Genomic DNA, 17204 nt, shown 5'->3' with positions numbered 1-17204 from the left:
ATGTCCACGCCAGCGAGCTCAAAAACATGATTCACCGAGACGAGATTGAGATGAGAGGCGCAAGTCCATGACTGCAATGGTGAATGAACAAAGCAAAATGGTAACAACAATGATGATGATAATGGCACCAGTTACCGAAAACGGGCTCCATTTTTCCCTTCAAAATTACAGAAAACCGGCGACAACTTTTGACTGAGATAACAGTTCTGAAACTTTGGCATCTGATGCAGACCGCTAGGACTACATTTGGACGGAAAAGTAGCATTCGGTATAAAAAAAAAAAACTTTTTTTTTTACACTCTGCAGAAGGGATTATTAGTACCGTATTTACTCGAATGTAACGCAAGTTTTTTTTTTTCAAATTTCCCTTACCTAGTTTGGAAGTTTGTGTTATGATCGAAACGCCTCAAAATTTGCCTTGGCGGTGTCGCAGCACAGGCTCTTTAAAATGGCTACGACAAATCTCGCGATCTTTCAATCTTGTGCTGGCAACATATACATGCTGGAAACAGCCAATCCAATCCTATTCTTGTTTGCGACTCGTTGCGCCCATGTTAGGGTTACGGGTTACCTTCACAACGCTTTCTCTTTCCGTTAGGGTTACCATACCCATGTGCCTGTGTTTTGTGAGCTGGTGCTACGTGCTTCCGCGACTGGACTCTCGAGCAAATGGCGACGCAACGAGCTCAGTACGACGCCCGCTTTAAAAGAAGTGCAATTATGATGGCTGAGGAAATCGGAAACTCTTCCGCAGCTCGACGGGTAGATGTGACAGAATAGACTATCCGTGGGTGGAGGCTCCAGCGTGAAGTGCTCTTCAACTGTGAACCCGGCCGAAGAGGCTTCCGCTGACCATGTTGTAGTACTTTTTAAGGTACTTTTTTCCCCTCACTTAACTCACGTTACATTCATGTTCTTTTCTTTTTCTTTTTTTTTTTTGCGCTTGGAAAAGCCACTTTTTGCGTTACAATCATGGTCGCGTTACATTCGAGTAAATACGGTAGCTTTTCACATAAGGAAAAATCTGGCAAAACTCCTTCCATGTTATGTTACTAGCTCTTTTTCCTTGACAGCCAGAAAATTGATTAATTGAAATTAAATAAAAGATGACGTAACTTGGATTCATTTTTACGAGTTTTTCCGAGGCTGAAATTATAAGGGGAAGATAGCTATGAGCTTGTATTTTTATTTTTGTCATTTTTCATGCTCAAGAACTGAAAGCTTGGACAAAGGATGGAAATCTAAAAAACATTATTTGTGTTTATGTGGCTTTTTTGTCATGGAAGTTGGTATAATGTAGAAATATAGCTCCATAGCTATCTGCTCTGAACTGTCCTAAAGCAACATAACACGTGAAAATGACAAATTTATAAGTAATTTCAAAACAATAGTTTTCCTACGCAGACACGCCCACTTTCATCTTTGAACATTTGGAATTTTTTTTGTATTTCACCCAGGTTAACAAAATTCGGAACAAATGTTTTCAACGTCAACAGAAACCTGCCCTGTAAATGTCATTTAAACCAGACAAGTGGTTCAAACATTCACTTTTTGGGTAGTGTCCCCCCTGAAAGGGGCACTGAGGCCATTTTTCAAAAAAGTCGTTTTTGATCTTATACTGTTTAAGAGGTCTTAGTTACCGCATATACCAAGTCCTATATTAAAAAATATCGCCCATTCACCCCAGGGCAAGAGTAAAACACATGGATTCTTTTTTTACGCAGACCACTTTGTGTGGACCAATGAAAGCCCTAAAATACAGGCAGATTCTGAATGATTTTATTATAACTCGTTTTGAAGAGAGTCCGACAGGTATACATTTGCTACACAGCAATCGCTTGCAACTCGCCGACAAGCGCGCTTCGTCGACCACTTCCCTCAGAAGAAAATCTGGATTGAGTTGCCACCACAAAAGGACGATCTTAGAATCGACTTAAGTGCCTCTTCAAGTAAAACCAAATCCACCTGTGTCTGGCAAATTATGCAATTTTTCAGCTGTCTGAAGTAAAGACAAACGTCGTTGAAATTTCCTTTCTCGTGCGAAAGAGAACAAACTTTAGTGCTAGAAATGATGAGGAAGAAGTGAGCACTGAAAGGCGGCCAGCACAATGGCAGTACGGTTGGCCAGAATGTAAGAACTGTACATGAAACCTTCTTCACAAAAATGAAAATCGAGTACTTCGGCTCCAGTGGAAATTGGTATGTGGTCTTCTGAATGCCATCAATGTCGAGCTGATCAAGTCAAAACAATCCACTAGGATTCCGGAGACGTTGCCATGTTGACAATTACCGCGTCCCTTTAAGCTTAGGACTGGCCAGAATCGAAAAATGATCTAAGAAATGGGGCGAGATCATTGCTCATGCAAAAGCGCTAGCCCTTTTGCACCATTCATTGCTGACAAACGTGCCCAACAGTGCAACAACTATGACAAAAAAAAAAAAAAAAAGCAGGCGCTATTTTCAAATTTTTAGATTATGCAATTAAAATAGGGAGGGGGCGTTTACTCGACTCGGGATTAATATTCAAGATGGCGGCCACAAAAATAATAAATTTTCATAAAATGGGATGCAGCACTTACACGAGGGGAGGCACATAGTCTGTATTTTACGGAAGTACAGTAAAACCTCGTTATAACAAAATGGGATATAACAAACTAATGGATATAACAAAGCAATCATAATTCCCCTTGCTTGCTAATAGTGGGAAGAAATGGACATTGGCTATAACAAACTAATGGTTATAACGAAATAATTACGACCGCTCCTTCAACTTTGTTATAACGAGGTTTTACTGTACTTTCAAAGCGAGCGACGTTTGCTGAGAGGTGCACCCACTGTGTTTCCCTGCCGTCGCTACTCTGCCGGTCACGTAACCTAGAATTCCCCCTCACTGGAAAATGTGGTTAACTTTCTGCCACGGTTAAAGTTAACCAGCTGACTGTCAAACGAGCCCTGGGATTCTTTGTCCGTCAGATTGCAAGCACCTCGGTCCGGTCAGGATTCAACCTCGATAACTGGGGATCTGTAGGCCATTACCTTGCCTTGAAGCCATTAGCTTGCCTTGAAGAAGATTTCACTTGCAGTGTTTGTTTACCTGCCCCTCGTGCACCAGCTGCACTCAGAGTACACTGCCGTATTCGATCTATGAAAGCAGCCTATCTCACAAAACAAACATTGCCCTGCATTCTTCTGCACCGTACTACACTTTTCTGCATCAGTGCAGGCTGGAGCAGGTAAATCAAATGAGTTGCCAATTTCCTTACAGGATGATTCATGTAGTGGGCTTGGATCCCCATTCTTTCCCTAGTTTCCCCAGCTGACGACTCTTATGGATCCCCACCCTTCCCTTGTTTCCCAAATGAAAAACTTGTATGGATCCCCATTTTTCCCTAGTTACCCAAGGGGCATATGAGGATCCCCTCTTTCCCTAGTTTCTGCAATAGACAGCTCTCCGTCCTTTCCCTAGTTTTACCTAATAGACAACTTGCATGAATCCCCCTTGCACCAGCAACCACCCACCTTGCATTGCTCCTTGTGCTGACGTCCTTCCCTGCTCATCTGTTGCTGCATCTGCAGTCCCTGGGCCCTCAGCTCACGACGACGCTCTTCCTCTTCACGGGCATACTTCCCTAGCTCCCTGTTTGGAGAGAAAAGAACTAATTGGTGTCGTGGCGCTAAACGCATTTCTACATTCCCCATTTCTTTTATTGCAAACTCCTTTTCAATGAGTCAGAAATCTTCAACCAGGTTCCTGCACGTAAATAATGGCCCACTTGAAAAACACAGCTCACAAAACAAGCGTATTATATAAGGGGTGGTTGATCTGGATAAATTTGACAATCAGTAATGATGTACAGTATCACCCCCTTACTCCAACACTCTCTGGTGGTTGATCCGACAACTAGACAATCGGTGATAACCATACAGAATCACCCCCTTACCCCAACAGTTTCTAGTAAGGCAAATACCTCTCTACAGAGGATAACATCTTCCACCAATTTTACTGCATGTAAATAATGGCCCATTTATAGATAATGCAATATTTTAAAATGAGCATCTGGAGGCTTTGTTCACACACCTGTAACCAAGTACGACCGAGAGACGAAACCGATTTTTAAGCCTCTTGCGACGTTTTAGGACCGGATGCGCTGCTGCGGAGCTGGTACTAAGACGTTGTAAGAGGCTTAAAAACCGGTCTGGTCTCTTTCGGTCGTATTGGGTGGTAAATGTGTGAACGGCGCTTTACAGAAGGTGTTCCTTGTGTCTAAATTTCCTTGTAATGCAGAAACCTCCAGCACGCGACCATTATCGAAAGAAGACACCGGTGTTTGCAGCAGAAGAGGCTATCCCAATGATTTCAGCAAGCTAAAAACCAAAGAACTTGCTGCCATCTATTTTACTACACTATAATCATCTCACCAATATAAACACCATTTTCAGAATCCTTAGCATCAATCATGCTGAAGATGGCTCCTGCTGATTTAGTCTGGGTTCTCTAACACCATGATCAAAGATAAATGGGCATTCCTGCAACCTAAGCTATAAAAACTTTTTTTCAAAATTAGAAAGTCATTTTTTAAAGCATTGTATTGGATAAACCACTAAAAAGACGACAGACAAGTACAGAGTGGTACTTGCCAACTGAAGTTTATTAATAGAAAAAATGCATACAACGGGATATCAGAGACATGTGACTGGGCAAAGTGTTTCATCATTTTACATCACTTTGCCTGTAGGTTACATGTATTTTTGAGATCAAGGTTATATGTTTTTTTATTATTAAACTTCAGTTGCAAGTAGTGCTCCGTGGTGTTCGTCGTCCTTTAACTTGTCCGTCTTTTCAGCGCTTTTATCCTATACAATGAATTGCCAACCAGCCCAAGTACAAACCCGTCTACAATTCCAGAAGCATGCACATTTGGAAGCAGTTATGCTTAATTGAGAAAAGCAAACTAAGACTGACTGACAAATAGAATTCTTCAGTTTGTTAACGACATGGTAAAAAAGGACTACCGTACAATCCTTAACGAACACCCATCTGAAATTAAGAGATGAACAGCAAAAAAAAAAACAGGTAAGGGGGGGACAACCCTTTGGGATGCAAAAGATAAACTTTATTGCAACTGAGCAACACACATCTGGGCGCCTTGTATAAACTTGTACTACACAAGAACCGAAACCACAAATTATGGATCTGGCAAGCTTGCATCCCACGGCACTGCTCCTCGTTTCTAAGAATGTTATCACCAAAAATTTATTCTGTATGCCCAAAAAAGTGATTTTCAGCATGCCTAACAAATATTGCAACCTTTCTACACAGTGCGCAGAATGGAGGCACGCACGCAAATAAGCTCTTCAATAATGGGTAGAGCAAGCTGTTGGCTGCTGCTGGCTAGGGAACCGTGAGCCAACGTGGCTACTGGTAAGGTGGCACAGGCTGCCGCCCCAAGCATGCTCATTCACACACATATGGGAGATTTTTTTATGTATGGTTTTTTTCTACTGTCATGTAGAAATGACCTGCACCACGATACGTGACCCAGAGTTTGACACTCCAGTCAGAGAAGCCGTAGTGGTGAAGCAATGATAATGACAATACTGGTCTTTGACAGGTTGTCGACATGACTGCTCTCAGACCGAGACAGACCTTAATTTGCATTTGAGGCATCCAGAGATATGTGCACAGATGCCTAAAGGAATGACAGCAGTCATAAGGATGCCAGGTCCTTCTCACTCACCAGGCAAACACAAGCAAGTTCCATCAGCTGCCAAACTGCCACAGGTAACCATGACTGAAACTATGCCTCGAACGTAAACGGTATTTCCCTCGTCTTCGGGCATTGCTATATGAGCGCAATAGCGTAAAAAGACGAGGAGACTACTCCTCCTAAATGGTCATAGATTAAATAACCTACGCCTTGAGCACAGACACACTGTTCCCCGATTATCTGGCAGGTAATTACCATTTTGTTGCCTCACGCACAGTCGGCACAAGTGTAGCTACAATTCAAAACTAAACTTCCCGAGCTTCGGTAGTGTCGAAGAGCTGAGGTGATGCTGTTTTGCACTGCTGCGGACTCATTTAACATTTCTGGAGAATGGAAAAGGGCTTCCTACAATGTCAAACAAAGTTTCAGATAACCGGCAACAATTATTTTAGGCAACACAATGACTGAAGTGTTGCAGCTTTGAAGCGTAGTCTATTTGGTGGTTCTAGCCACCCCTGAAGACGAGACTGAGTATGTTAAAGAAAGTTGGGGCCCTGCAATCCCACACCTCGCTTGGAAAACTTTCTTTAATTTCCCTTACTGTATTTTCCAGTCCATAAGTTGCACCTGCCCATAAACGGCTGTTTTTATAAGAAGAAGCTGGTGTATAAGTTGAGCCTATACATTTTTACAGTTGGTGCGGCGAAACTGCATTGAAGAGCCCGTGTCTGTCTACTAGGATCGCAATTGATGCGCAAGCGAGGTTCAATATTCTCAACAAGAGATTGAACGAGAAAGATAACCCCCGTGGCAAATGTCATTGGTTAACATTCATGCTTGTAGAAACAAAAATTCCTACGAGTTGCATCGTTCTACCAAATGCACTGACAGAAATTTAAAAAAAAATTTAACCTCATACGTTGGAAATACGGTATGTTTTGCCTGAAGTTCCATGACATTTTTCCAGTTCCCTAAAACTTTACTGACAGTTCCAAGTTTTCCCTGTATTCAGTGCTTAGAAAATTTAAGAGTTCCCGAGAGAGGCGTATGAAGATGAATAGCAATGAAAAAATGTAGAGCCCTTCCACTTCATGTCAAGATGGAGGACCAGTGAAACTGTTATCTTTACAACATTCAGGACGATGTCTAGAGACCGACGTCTAGGACGACCTCAACGGTAATGCCTAGAGGACGACATCTAGGATGACTGCTAGGACGACCTCAAGGACATTGTCTAGGACGACTTCTAGGACGACCTTGAGGACAACATCTAGGACGACCTCAAGGATGACTTGTAGGAAGACCTCAAGGACAACCTCTCTGACGACGTCTAGGACGATCAAAAACGACTCCTAGGTTGACGCCTAGAAAAATTCAGCCTTTCCACTCTGGTGAAAACCGAAGTGGAAAGGCTGGAAAGGTTGCTGCCATTTATGAGCAATGGCAACAACCAGACAACCGGTAAGCCAGTTGTCTGGTTGCCACCGTCGCTCATAGATGACGGTAGCTGTCTGGAGTTTTATGTCGGCACGCCGCTTGTTCGCGGACAAGATACTGGAGAAAACAGCCCTTAACAGCTCCACTGTAAAAGAATTCCCTTCCAACTCTTCCCTAAACCATAGTCATTCTGCAGAGTGTGTTCTGATAAGGACGGCCACTGGGGTGTGATGCCTATTTTTAGTTGTCAATTCAAATTTTTGTATGAGGTACCAAAAGATGTTCACACAATAAAACAAGCCTTACTTTTGCAAGATACTACATTGTTACTGTAAAAAAGAATTGCACGTGAGAGGAGGTGGAACAACGCTTTTCCAAAATGCACAAAGATGCAACTTTGAGGGCCACAGTTGTTCTACCACCTCTCACATGGAAACGTTTATGCCGAAAGCAATGTAGTATGTTGCAAAAGTAAGGTCCGTTTCATTGTGTGGGCATGTTTTGCTACCTTATATAAAAAATGTAATTAAACAAACTAATAAAAAAAAGAAACATATTGCAACGAGGGCTGCCACCCCATTGCACTTTTCGCAACACATCTTCGTAGCTACGGTACGAGAACCGTGCCTGCAATGTCGGACAGAAAAATGGGCACAACAAACTCTGAGGCTCACAGGCAGTTGTCGGTGCACTCGGCTGACGTCCCATACTCGTCGGTTCCGTCACAGCAGTCTGCAAAGAAGATAGAGCCCCAACAGCTTCATCATATTCCCAAAGCGGGAAAAACCTACCCGGTTTCCTGCCACACACTATGCAGGGTGTTCTCTTTATGCTTTGCAAACTGTTTTAGAGAAGCCGTAAAAGTTACACTAATGCGGTCTTTGCAGGTGAGTTACACTCAGAGAGACACAATAATGGGGGCTTATCATCGGGGTAAGTAGGCTACTGAACTAAGGCTTGTGCATTTACTTTCTAATTAGTGAAGATAAACGTGCGGTTCCATTTACAAGCATGCTCGGCATTATTGACGACTATTCAATCGGTCAATTTTAGAAGGATTTAGAGTGGATGGGGAGCATGGTGGTTTGCTAAAGGTGGAGCACTAAGTCGCCACTCGCACGAGTGGTGACTTTAGTGCTCCACCACGCTTTTAACATTTTCTAATTCATACTAGAATTCCACGACTTAGCAGTTTTTGATGACACTTGGCAAGTTTCTAGTTGATTCAGTTCTAGTTAATTGTCCAGCTTCTCGTGGCTATTAGTCTCTTGTATCGTGTTCCCCTGGCCGCAAAACTTGTCTGCACAGACAGCAATAGTGTGTCTTTCACGGCTTTTTTTTTTAAACAAATCTGTAAAATCAGTTTTTTTTTTACCTAGGCCTGTATTTTTTAGCCGGGCATGTATGCTGGGCCCTTGAGCCCAGAAGTAACGAGCCGATCCTCTCGTTTGGCTCAGCACATTCCAAGATTGTGAAGATAGGAACTGTGAATTCATGCTTTAATTCTGCTCTTTCTAAATCGTGTCACAACCGCATGTCGAATAGCGTCTTAAAACAAGTGGACAGACTTGCGAATGCTGGCTACCCACAGAAGATTTTAACTTCAGCGGCCGAAAAATAGCTGAAAAATTTTGAAAAAGTGTTTAACAAGCGACGAAGGCCCAAAAACCCGTAACAAAAAAGTGTCCGTCATTCCGTACTTGCACAATGTTTTCCACAATTTATAGAGAATAGGAAAAAGACCAGAAGTTGAAATTGTTTTTTTCTGCTCCACAGAGTTTCTCTGCCCTTTGCGGGAAGGTGAACAAGATCGGGGAAGAGAAGAAACATTGCACAAAAAAGCACCGACAGTCTTTCTATAACTGTTGAGAATGCGTTGTGTATTCTATTCCTCTGTCGCTTGACAGACTGTACATCGGACAAACCAGACAGAACATCAGTGTAATGTAACAAAAACATTTTTTGTGATACATAAAACACAATTCAGTTAGTCTAAACCAGCAGCAAAACACTGAGTATACTCTGCCCCCGTGAAGTCGTCTATATAATCAGGATCACGCACGACTCAAGTGCACTCCAGGTGTTTGATTTTGGTAACCGCGAGAGCGAGATCTAATTTGCCTCTCGCAAAGCGAGCGAAGGTATTGTTCGCAGGCGGTTTGTCTGCTAATGCGAGCAAAGAATTCCACGTCTGCTGCGAAGCGCCATACACACAGAAAAAAAAAATTTAAAAAAGTGTGTTGTCTGCTGACAGGGGAGAAAGCTGACCGTCTGCTACGAACGAAGCACCGTGGCAGAGGAAAATGGGATGCGGGTCGAAATTGTGATTGGCTGCTATCTTCCGTAGGAAGCTACTGACAATTTGCCCTTCTTTTACAAATCTTAAATTTTTCTGATGCCATACAGAAGCTGACATCGACCAGTGGATAAAGAAGTACTAAGGCCAAGCACACCACAAGCTGCGAGACATTTCTTGACATTTAGCAGTTAGTGAGACGTCCTCACCAAAAGTTTGCCCCAGTTTTAAAAAGAGGTCAAAAATGCCTCATTGGTTAATTATGCGCAAGCTGTGGCGCCACATCCAATCAGTAACCACCTTGACCAAACTTGAAACTGGTCGGACTAGGCGGGGGTTCTGAAACTTTCGGATCTCGACGAAAGCCTATCCCCTGATAAACAATTGAGTCTATCCCTTGGTCTATCCTTCATGGGCCAGGGAACCCTTTCTAATTTTGCATCTGCAGCAGCTACAGACTTAGTAAACGGTGAGGCACATACTCGGCAGTGCTTGTCTTGCCGTGATGCATTAATGGGTGGCTCAGACCCTCTAAAATAGCGCTTAAACTGAAAGAACGCTTTACTTAGGCGCAGGGACGGTCGAAGGAATTCGGAAGCTCCAGGAATTCCCAAGTGTTCTTGGGGAAGCCCCGGAGTCTCTATGAACACAGTTCGAGAACCCACGGACCAATATTGCGATTAGCACTGTACACAACAAAACTCTGACCACACGATGCAGCGTTATCTGAAAAGAATGTATTCGAGAAATATCTCAAATAACAGAGCACTTTGGTGGCGATGACGGTCGCACCTCGACAATCGGATGGAACCGAAGAGATCTCATTTTGTAGCATATTTTGGGGAGAGCTTTTTTTCACAACACCAGCCCCAAGGCGAAGAGTTGGATGTGACTGACCATTTCCCACCCCAACAGCCGTCTTTGGCGATGACTGAGAAGAACTCTACGAGGCTTATCTCTGGGAGTGAGGAGCAGAGTTGTCAGTGTTCCCAAAAATACGCGTTGAGGGCCATTTGACTTGCAGCTTTCATCCGTTTCCCGCAAACGTCGAGCAGAAACGCCTGAATGGCATGCACTTACCGGCCTCATTTATCAAAATGAAAGATAATACAAAGAAGGGTATGCAGTGTGCATAAGGAAAATAAAGTGGAAACTTCCATGAGGGGCCGCAAAACTGCAAAACATAGGAGAATCACACTGAGCAGGTTTCAGCAGCCCAAGGAAGTGGCAGAAAATTTCTAGCCGATAGGGAATGCACTAGCTGAGTCATCAACAGCAACACGGCGGCGGCCTAAAAGAGTTTTTTAAGAAGGTGTAGACAAGGATTTTTTTTAGGTCATTCACTATGACACATGACAAATTTTGCAAATGAAAGGGCATGTTAATAATTATTTATGCGTGATACAACCTTCTATGTGAGCTCATAAAGCAGTCATTTGTCAAGGTGTGCTGCATATAAGTTTTCAAGTGCAGACTGGGCACAAGGTGAAAACCATCTAAGGAAGAACTTTTTTTTTTTAATCAAAAATTGGCTTTGCATTTGGTGCAGACTTTAGTGCGGAAAACATGGTAATCCTTGAACAAAAACACTTCACCAGAAAAGCCTGCTTTGGCATTATTGCCAATGAGACTATCCTGCAAAAGTCAATTTTCATCCCCTCCTCTTCACCTATGTTATCTCCAGCGAGGGACTTGCACTCAACTTTCCTAAGACTGCCAAGCAAAATAGAGACTGTCGCAGCCGTAAGTTCGTCGTAGCCGAAGAGGCCCGTCAAAACTCACCGCAGATCCCGTCATTGACCCTCGAAGCCGGGATGTTCTCGCCCCTGTGCCCCAGGTTGCTGCAGTGGAACACGCCGTTGTTGCACGCTGCAGTGCCTGCAGAGGCATGCAAGTCATCATCACAGTTGATCCCATCAGCACCATCATAAACCATATCAACCAAGAAACTATGAACAGTCTTGCCTGCACTACTTACCTAACCTGTACTATAACCTTACCTTCATAATACAATAATAACCTGTATATAACCTTACATAACCTTACTTTCATAACCTGTACTGTAACTAGGGTTTGGAGTTTTCGGTTTAAACTGATAAAAACCAATAAAAGAATGCCGAATCCATTTTCAGAAATTTGGTTTTAACCGAAAAAAGGTCAGTTTTTAGGTTCGGCATTTTCGATTTAAACCGATAAAAACCAGAAAAAGTATGTTGAATCCGTTTTCTAAAATTCTGTTTTAACCAGTAAAGATCCCTAATTGACCTTCCAGTCGTACCGCAGAGCCGTGGCGAAAAAGTGAAACAGTGTCTATCGAAACGTGTCAAAATGTATGGGATACACTGATGCCATCAAGACGTTTTCGTTTAATGTGCGCATCATCGATCGGAAAATGAAGTCTGAAATGCCCCATGACTTCGCCATGTATGAGCGTGTTTTCAAACTCTTTGTAAGCAAGACTGACTTAATGCGAGCTCTGCATGTTGTATCGTGCTTCGAAACGTCGCACCGCGTCTCTTTTGGCGGTCAACTGGTTGATAGGCCGATTTTGGCTCAGGCAGCGCTTCATCTCCTCAGCCTGCCAGTGTCCAGTGTTAGCGTTCAGAGCGCATTCTCGAAGCTCAGGGTCATATTAACAGGAAAGAAAGGGTGCGGATCAACAAGGAGAACCCGAGAAAATACATGTTGTGTACTGTAATAAGATCATGTAATCCTGACGTACAGAAGGTGAAGCTACATGTTTTTTGGGCATTGGCTTCATATCTGACTTGTTTGTACTGTGTTTTTCTTGTTTGTTTTAAGGTTGCACACATTTGCCAAATAAAGTGTTGATTTTTTTTTTCTTTTTTATGTATTTGTATCGTTAGTTTTTGAGTGATCACAAATATCAGAGCTACAAGGATCATCTGATCCAGTGTCCGTTGGTGGTTATTTTATATGCACCAAAAAAAGCCGATAAACTTTATCGGGCAAAAATAAAACAAATATAATATTAAGGAATAAACACATTACGAGAGGTAACAAGAAATGTTACCTCTCGTACTGCACAACTTTCAGGTCTTTCCCGCCTCCATCTGCCAATACATTTTTTTTCTACACCGGTCGTGTACGCAGAAGACTTTGCCTCTATTTGGCCTCGTTTAACATTTCAATAACACCAAAAAAAAAAAAAAAAAGGAACTTGTGTTTTAAAACTGACTTGTAGAGGAGAGCTTTCTTTCTGCCTCAATCCCCAACCCCAACCCCTCCCCCGATCCTGGAGACGGCACAACAGCAAAAGTGGAAGCAGCAATTGCTTGTTTGCCGCAGGTCGTAGTCCAGCTTGACCATCGATGAAAGCTCAAGCAATAGGGGAATGGGGAAACATTGAGGACAGCAACACATGCATTCAATCATACTTTTTGCAGGGACATCTAGCATTAACTGCCAGGATCGAGACATCCCAAGCATGACACTCCGGCTTCTACAACGTTATTCGTTGGCACTCTGGGACCCCCTTCGATGTGTGGAAGGGATAGGACGCCAAACAACAGTCGAAGACATGCCCCAGGCACCATAAGCACCAACTAAAGCAATGCTGCACTTTAACTTAGCAATGTGCTGGAAACACTGCTAACTCACCATGAACACAATTATTCCACAAGGGCGGGCTTCAAAAACGTCACCGCAATTTCAGTTTTCGCATTTCCGCGAGGCAGAGCAACTTAGCTTACCGAAACAAACCGCATCTTTTTGTAAGAAGCCTACAACAGTTACCTAGCCCCTTCTCGGCTCGTGTAACCCGCCAGTTCTTGCACGTCCGCGTGCGTATATGCCAGGGGTGGCCAAGCTGCGGCTTTTCGTGCGTTAAAGTGCGGCTCGCGGCTCCCTTCAATACACCCCCCCCCCCCCCCTACCCTGCCTCCCTCCCGGTCACACGAGCTCTTCCCCAAGAAGAGAATGGAGCGTGTTTTAAATTGAAAGGTAGGTTGCAGTTTGGTAGTCTTGTGCTACTGCTACCTTACGTACGGTTGGACTGCTTTTGACTCGGATAGATTGAAAGTAGTTTAAATTTTGTTCATTGCTCTGGACAAAAGTTTGCACCCCCCCCCCCCTTTCCTGCCTTTCCTCTTCCATGCGGCTCTTGGAAGTTTTTGTGGTTTCGTTTTGCAGCTCTTAGGCCGGGTCAGCCTGGCCACACCTGGTACATGCACTTGAGATGTATGCATTGGATTGCGTTACCGACTGCTTGCGTGCCAGTGCAACGTGCCACAGGGAATTGAAACGAGGTGGTGGCGGCGTACAAACGGCACTCTAATGCTTCCTGTCCTGAACTAGACTGAAGGTTTTTGCAGTATTCGGGAGACGAAATGTACATAACATCTGTAAGGAATGATCGCTCATAACATTGCCAGAATTATTTCAAGCTCGTAGGAAAAGAATACTTGAAAATTAAAGAAATGTCTGCGGACTGAGAGTGGGCCAGCGCTACCCAACAGACGGTGCCAATGCGTTTCCTCATTGCAAGTGGTCGTTACGCAGTCGTGAACCAGCCTTAATATGTATAAGGAAGTTCTGAGACAAGACACGGGTTCTACATCTAACGGCTTGCTCTTTTACACTGCGGTGCTATTAAATTTCCACTGCAAGAAAGATATAAAATATTTTATCTTCTGTCACATTTATTGTTGCTGACTTGTCTTTTTGTTTGCATTTAGAAGAAGTACACTGCACGACACTGTTGGCGCGAACAAGTGATCCTGGGTATTTTATTTTTATTTTCTCTCTTAAAATTTAGACACTATCGTAGAAACTACTCGCGTGCTTATGGTGATGCCCATGGTACCAACATAAAGAGTAAAATTCAGTACTTGTCAATAACCTGTTGAAGTAAAATGCTAAAAAAAGTTTATGTCGTGTTTGCACTAACTGGGTCGTGCAGTGCACCGGCTTGTTTAGGACGCTAGATACTTTTAAACGGAGACTGACCCCCCCAAAAAGTATTTTGTAACAGTTTGCATAAGGCACAAATCACAAAAACAAACTCGCTAAAAAAAAAAAAAAAAAGATTTAGCACTTTATGATTGTAAAATTCTGAGCAAGCACCCACTCGTAATTTAGAGATAATAATGTAAAACTGGGGGATGGCCACTCCTTAGGTCAAAAACAAGATATGTCCTTTTGTGTATTTTCCGAATGTTACGAAATAGGGCTGGATTGTGGAATGGGCAGAGGCACAGTATTTTACAGTAATGTTGCGAGACTCATTTTGCGTTCGAAGTGATGAAAAAACTTGCTTCAATTTCAAAGGTCGACGGCTCAAGATAGGAGCATGTTTAAGAATCGCTCCCAAACTCAAGACAAGTCTCGCAGTTCAAATATTAAACTAAAAAATAAAAAAAGAAAGTTTGTTCTTAGGAAAAGTTGATTTTGTAAGGCAAATGTTCTAACAAAGCATTTAAAAAAAGTTTTTTTTAACGCATTTGGCACTTTTCTTTTTAAAACAGAGCAACGAACAGTGTTTTTGACGTACCCGGTTCGTCCGAGCCATCCCTGCAGTCGCAGTAATCGTCGTTGACCTGGTGGAAAGCGAAGCTTGCGCTACCATCAAAGCAGGTGAAATTTTTGGCGGGGTCGTAAAGCGATGCTCCTGATAAGACACAGAGAGACCGGGATGTCGTTACAAAGCCCAGAGCATCACAGAATACACACGTTTTAAAGGGCACACGCATTCAACGAGCATCCAAAATAAGATAGCTCACAAAAAGCAATGGCTATACTCCGTTTAACCACAAGTCAGAACGTTGTCAATGCTAGGATACATGAATGTACCTAAAAAATTCAAGTTTTTCAGCAAGAAAGTATACATGGCGAAATAAATGCTAATAACAACCGATGTTTCATTAACACAAAGGTTTCGGTGGGAAGAGGCTCGCTTCCTTGAAACTGTGAACACGCTGCAATCGCGGAATATTTTTGTATCGGGGTCTCGGAGGAAAAGAGCGAGAGAAGTCACCCTCTTTCCCTCCAAAACCCTGATTCAGAAACATTCTGCACCTTTGGTGAGTTCACATTTGAAGAAAGCCAGCCTCTCCCTAAAAAGTCTGTATTAATAAAGTATCAGTTGTCATTCCCATTTTTCCCAACATCTAGAATGTGTGCAAGTGCAGACACACATGCTAAAAGAGCAAGGTCACGGAGCATTCACTGTGGTCGATTAGTTTAACCTACGACAACAAACACGCAGAAAGACGGGGATTGCTGTGATGTTGCTGGTTGATTGGCCGATTGGCCCCGTTTGCTCATACTGTCGGCTGCTTTTGCACATGTATAACTTTACTATCTGCAATAATATACTTAAACGAATTAACGAGATCAATATTCACGAATGACCATAGACCACCTTGACAATGGTAGAAACAGTCTGTGACTAGTAGGCCAGTTTAACAGCCTTTTAAGTCCAGAGTAGTGTGCAGTTGGCTCCACCGGTGACACCGTTTCAGACTTAAACACCCTGAAATTGCCAAGACCATATTTATCCCCATATTTATCCCCTAGAGCTGGAGCATCTCGAATGGGCCTTTTCAGGGGCTGCCACTGCGCAAGCGTGGTCGTAGCAGACGCGGCCGTCCGCCATTTCTGGAGATGCTTACTTGACGATATCGTTCGCCAGTAACAGCGAGCAGCCGGGGGTAGTTTAGCGTTCCAGTCGCAACACGCCGTAATTTTGCTCGGCCTTCGTTCGCAAAATACAGGCGTAACAACTGTTTGCCTATGAATGGCGCCGGGCAATTGCCGAAAACTCGGGGCCTCAACGTGCGTAAGCAGCGAAGGAAATGAAGCCCCGAAAAATGAAAAAGCACCGAGTCACCGAACATCACGGTCGCAGTCCTCAATTTTCAAATGCACACAGAGTTCGAGTTATTGAATTTCGTACGTCGTCACAAAAACGCACCTGTGCAGGGAATAGTGACAAGGTACGAAGATCGGTTATTAGTTCTTGCGGGTTGGTTTAGGGCGAACAGTTGCTTGTTCAAGCAAGCCAAACCGAGGAATAGCGCTATTAACTCCAGTGTGAGCCGAACTTGTGCAGATAAGAAGCCTTGAAAAGGTAGACCCCTCCCCGTATCTCTCGTAAGCGCTACCTGGAAATGGGCCGGTTCGCAGCTGAGCGTTTGGGGCCGGTCAAAAACCGGCGTTTACGACGTAGGAAGGTTTCCACTTACTTGCCAACGGTACGCCCCGTGGCCTAGATACTTCGACGGAATGTACAGCTGTTATGAATAATAGTAATAGGCTAATTTCTAAGGTAAAATACACGTTGTGCGAGAAGCGACCTAACGACGTGCCAGGCATGGCGGCTGCCATTGTATCGTCTAACCGGAAATGACGATTGCTTAGATAATCAGGGTGCGTTCGAGTGCACAGTTCGGAAAGTCTGCAGTCGCAAGCGTCACGGCGATAAGAAAACGCCAAGTAAACGCAGTAAAAGTATACCAAGTTAATTAAAGTGGATTTTTTTTTTATAATGAACCAGTGTTATGGTTTATGCAACGACGGATAGGCTTAGAGCGATAAACTGGCAGCTGAAAGCATAGAGATCATGCTGAAAGTGATAGCGAGTTCGTTTCACGGCACTCGTGCCCACGCGTGCCCACTCGCAGCGTGGAACGGGTTCGTTTCGGCCGGCACTCCACGAGTGGTTGCACTCTCCGAGTTCGTTTCAGCGCTGACACCCACGCGTGCATGCACTCGCTGCACCGAGAAAATCGGGAGTGCGCCAA

The 17204-nt window shown here is 43.6% G+C and overlaps 1 protein-coding gene across 1 annotated transcript in view; it reads right to left on the bottom strand.

Annotated features, from left to right (window-relative positions):
• Window positions 1-16792, bottom strand: part of LOC8043022 (glucosidase 2 subunit beta) — a 62915-nt gene extending 46123 nt beyond the window's left edge. Inside the window, exons 1-5 of the mRNA XM_029980157.2 lie at window positions 16647-16792; window positions 14954-15070; window positions 11224-11319; window positions 7820-7877; window positions 3520-3637 (exon numbers count right to left, since the gene is read on the bottom strand). Coding sequence (XP_029836017.2) covers window positions 3520-3637; window positions 7820-7877; window positions 11224-11319; window positions 14954-15070; window positions 16647-16788 — 531 coding nt within the window. The 5' untranslated portion in view covers window positions 16789-16792. The remainder of the gene's footprint in view (window positions 1-3519; window positions 3638-7819; window positions 7878-11223; window positions 11320-14953; window positions 15071-16646) is intronic.
• Between the last annotated feature and the right edge of the window lie 412 nt (window positions 16793-17204).

Source organism: Ixodes scapularis, unplaced genomic scaffold, assembly GCF_016920785.2.
Source record: "Ixodes scapularis isolate PalLabHiFi unplaced genomic scaffold, ASM1692078v2 PGA_scaffold12__126_contigs__length_90152505, whole genome shotgun sequence".
Taxonomy (NCBI): domain Eukaryota; kingdom Metazoa; phylum Arthropoda; class Arachnida; order Ixodida; family Ixodidae; genus Ixodes; species Ixodes scapularis.
Note: the sequence above shows the minus strand (reverse complement) of the source record. Positions and strands in the feature narration are given on the sequence as shown.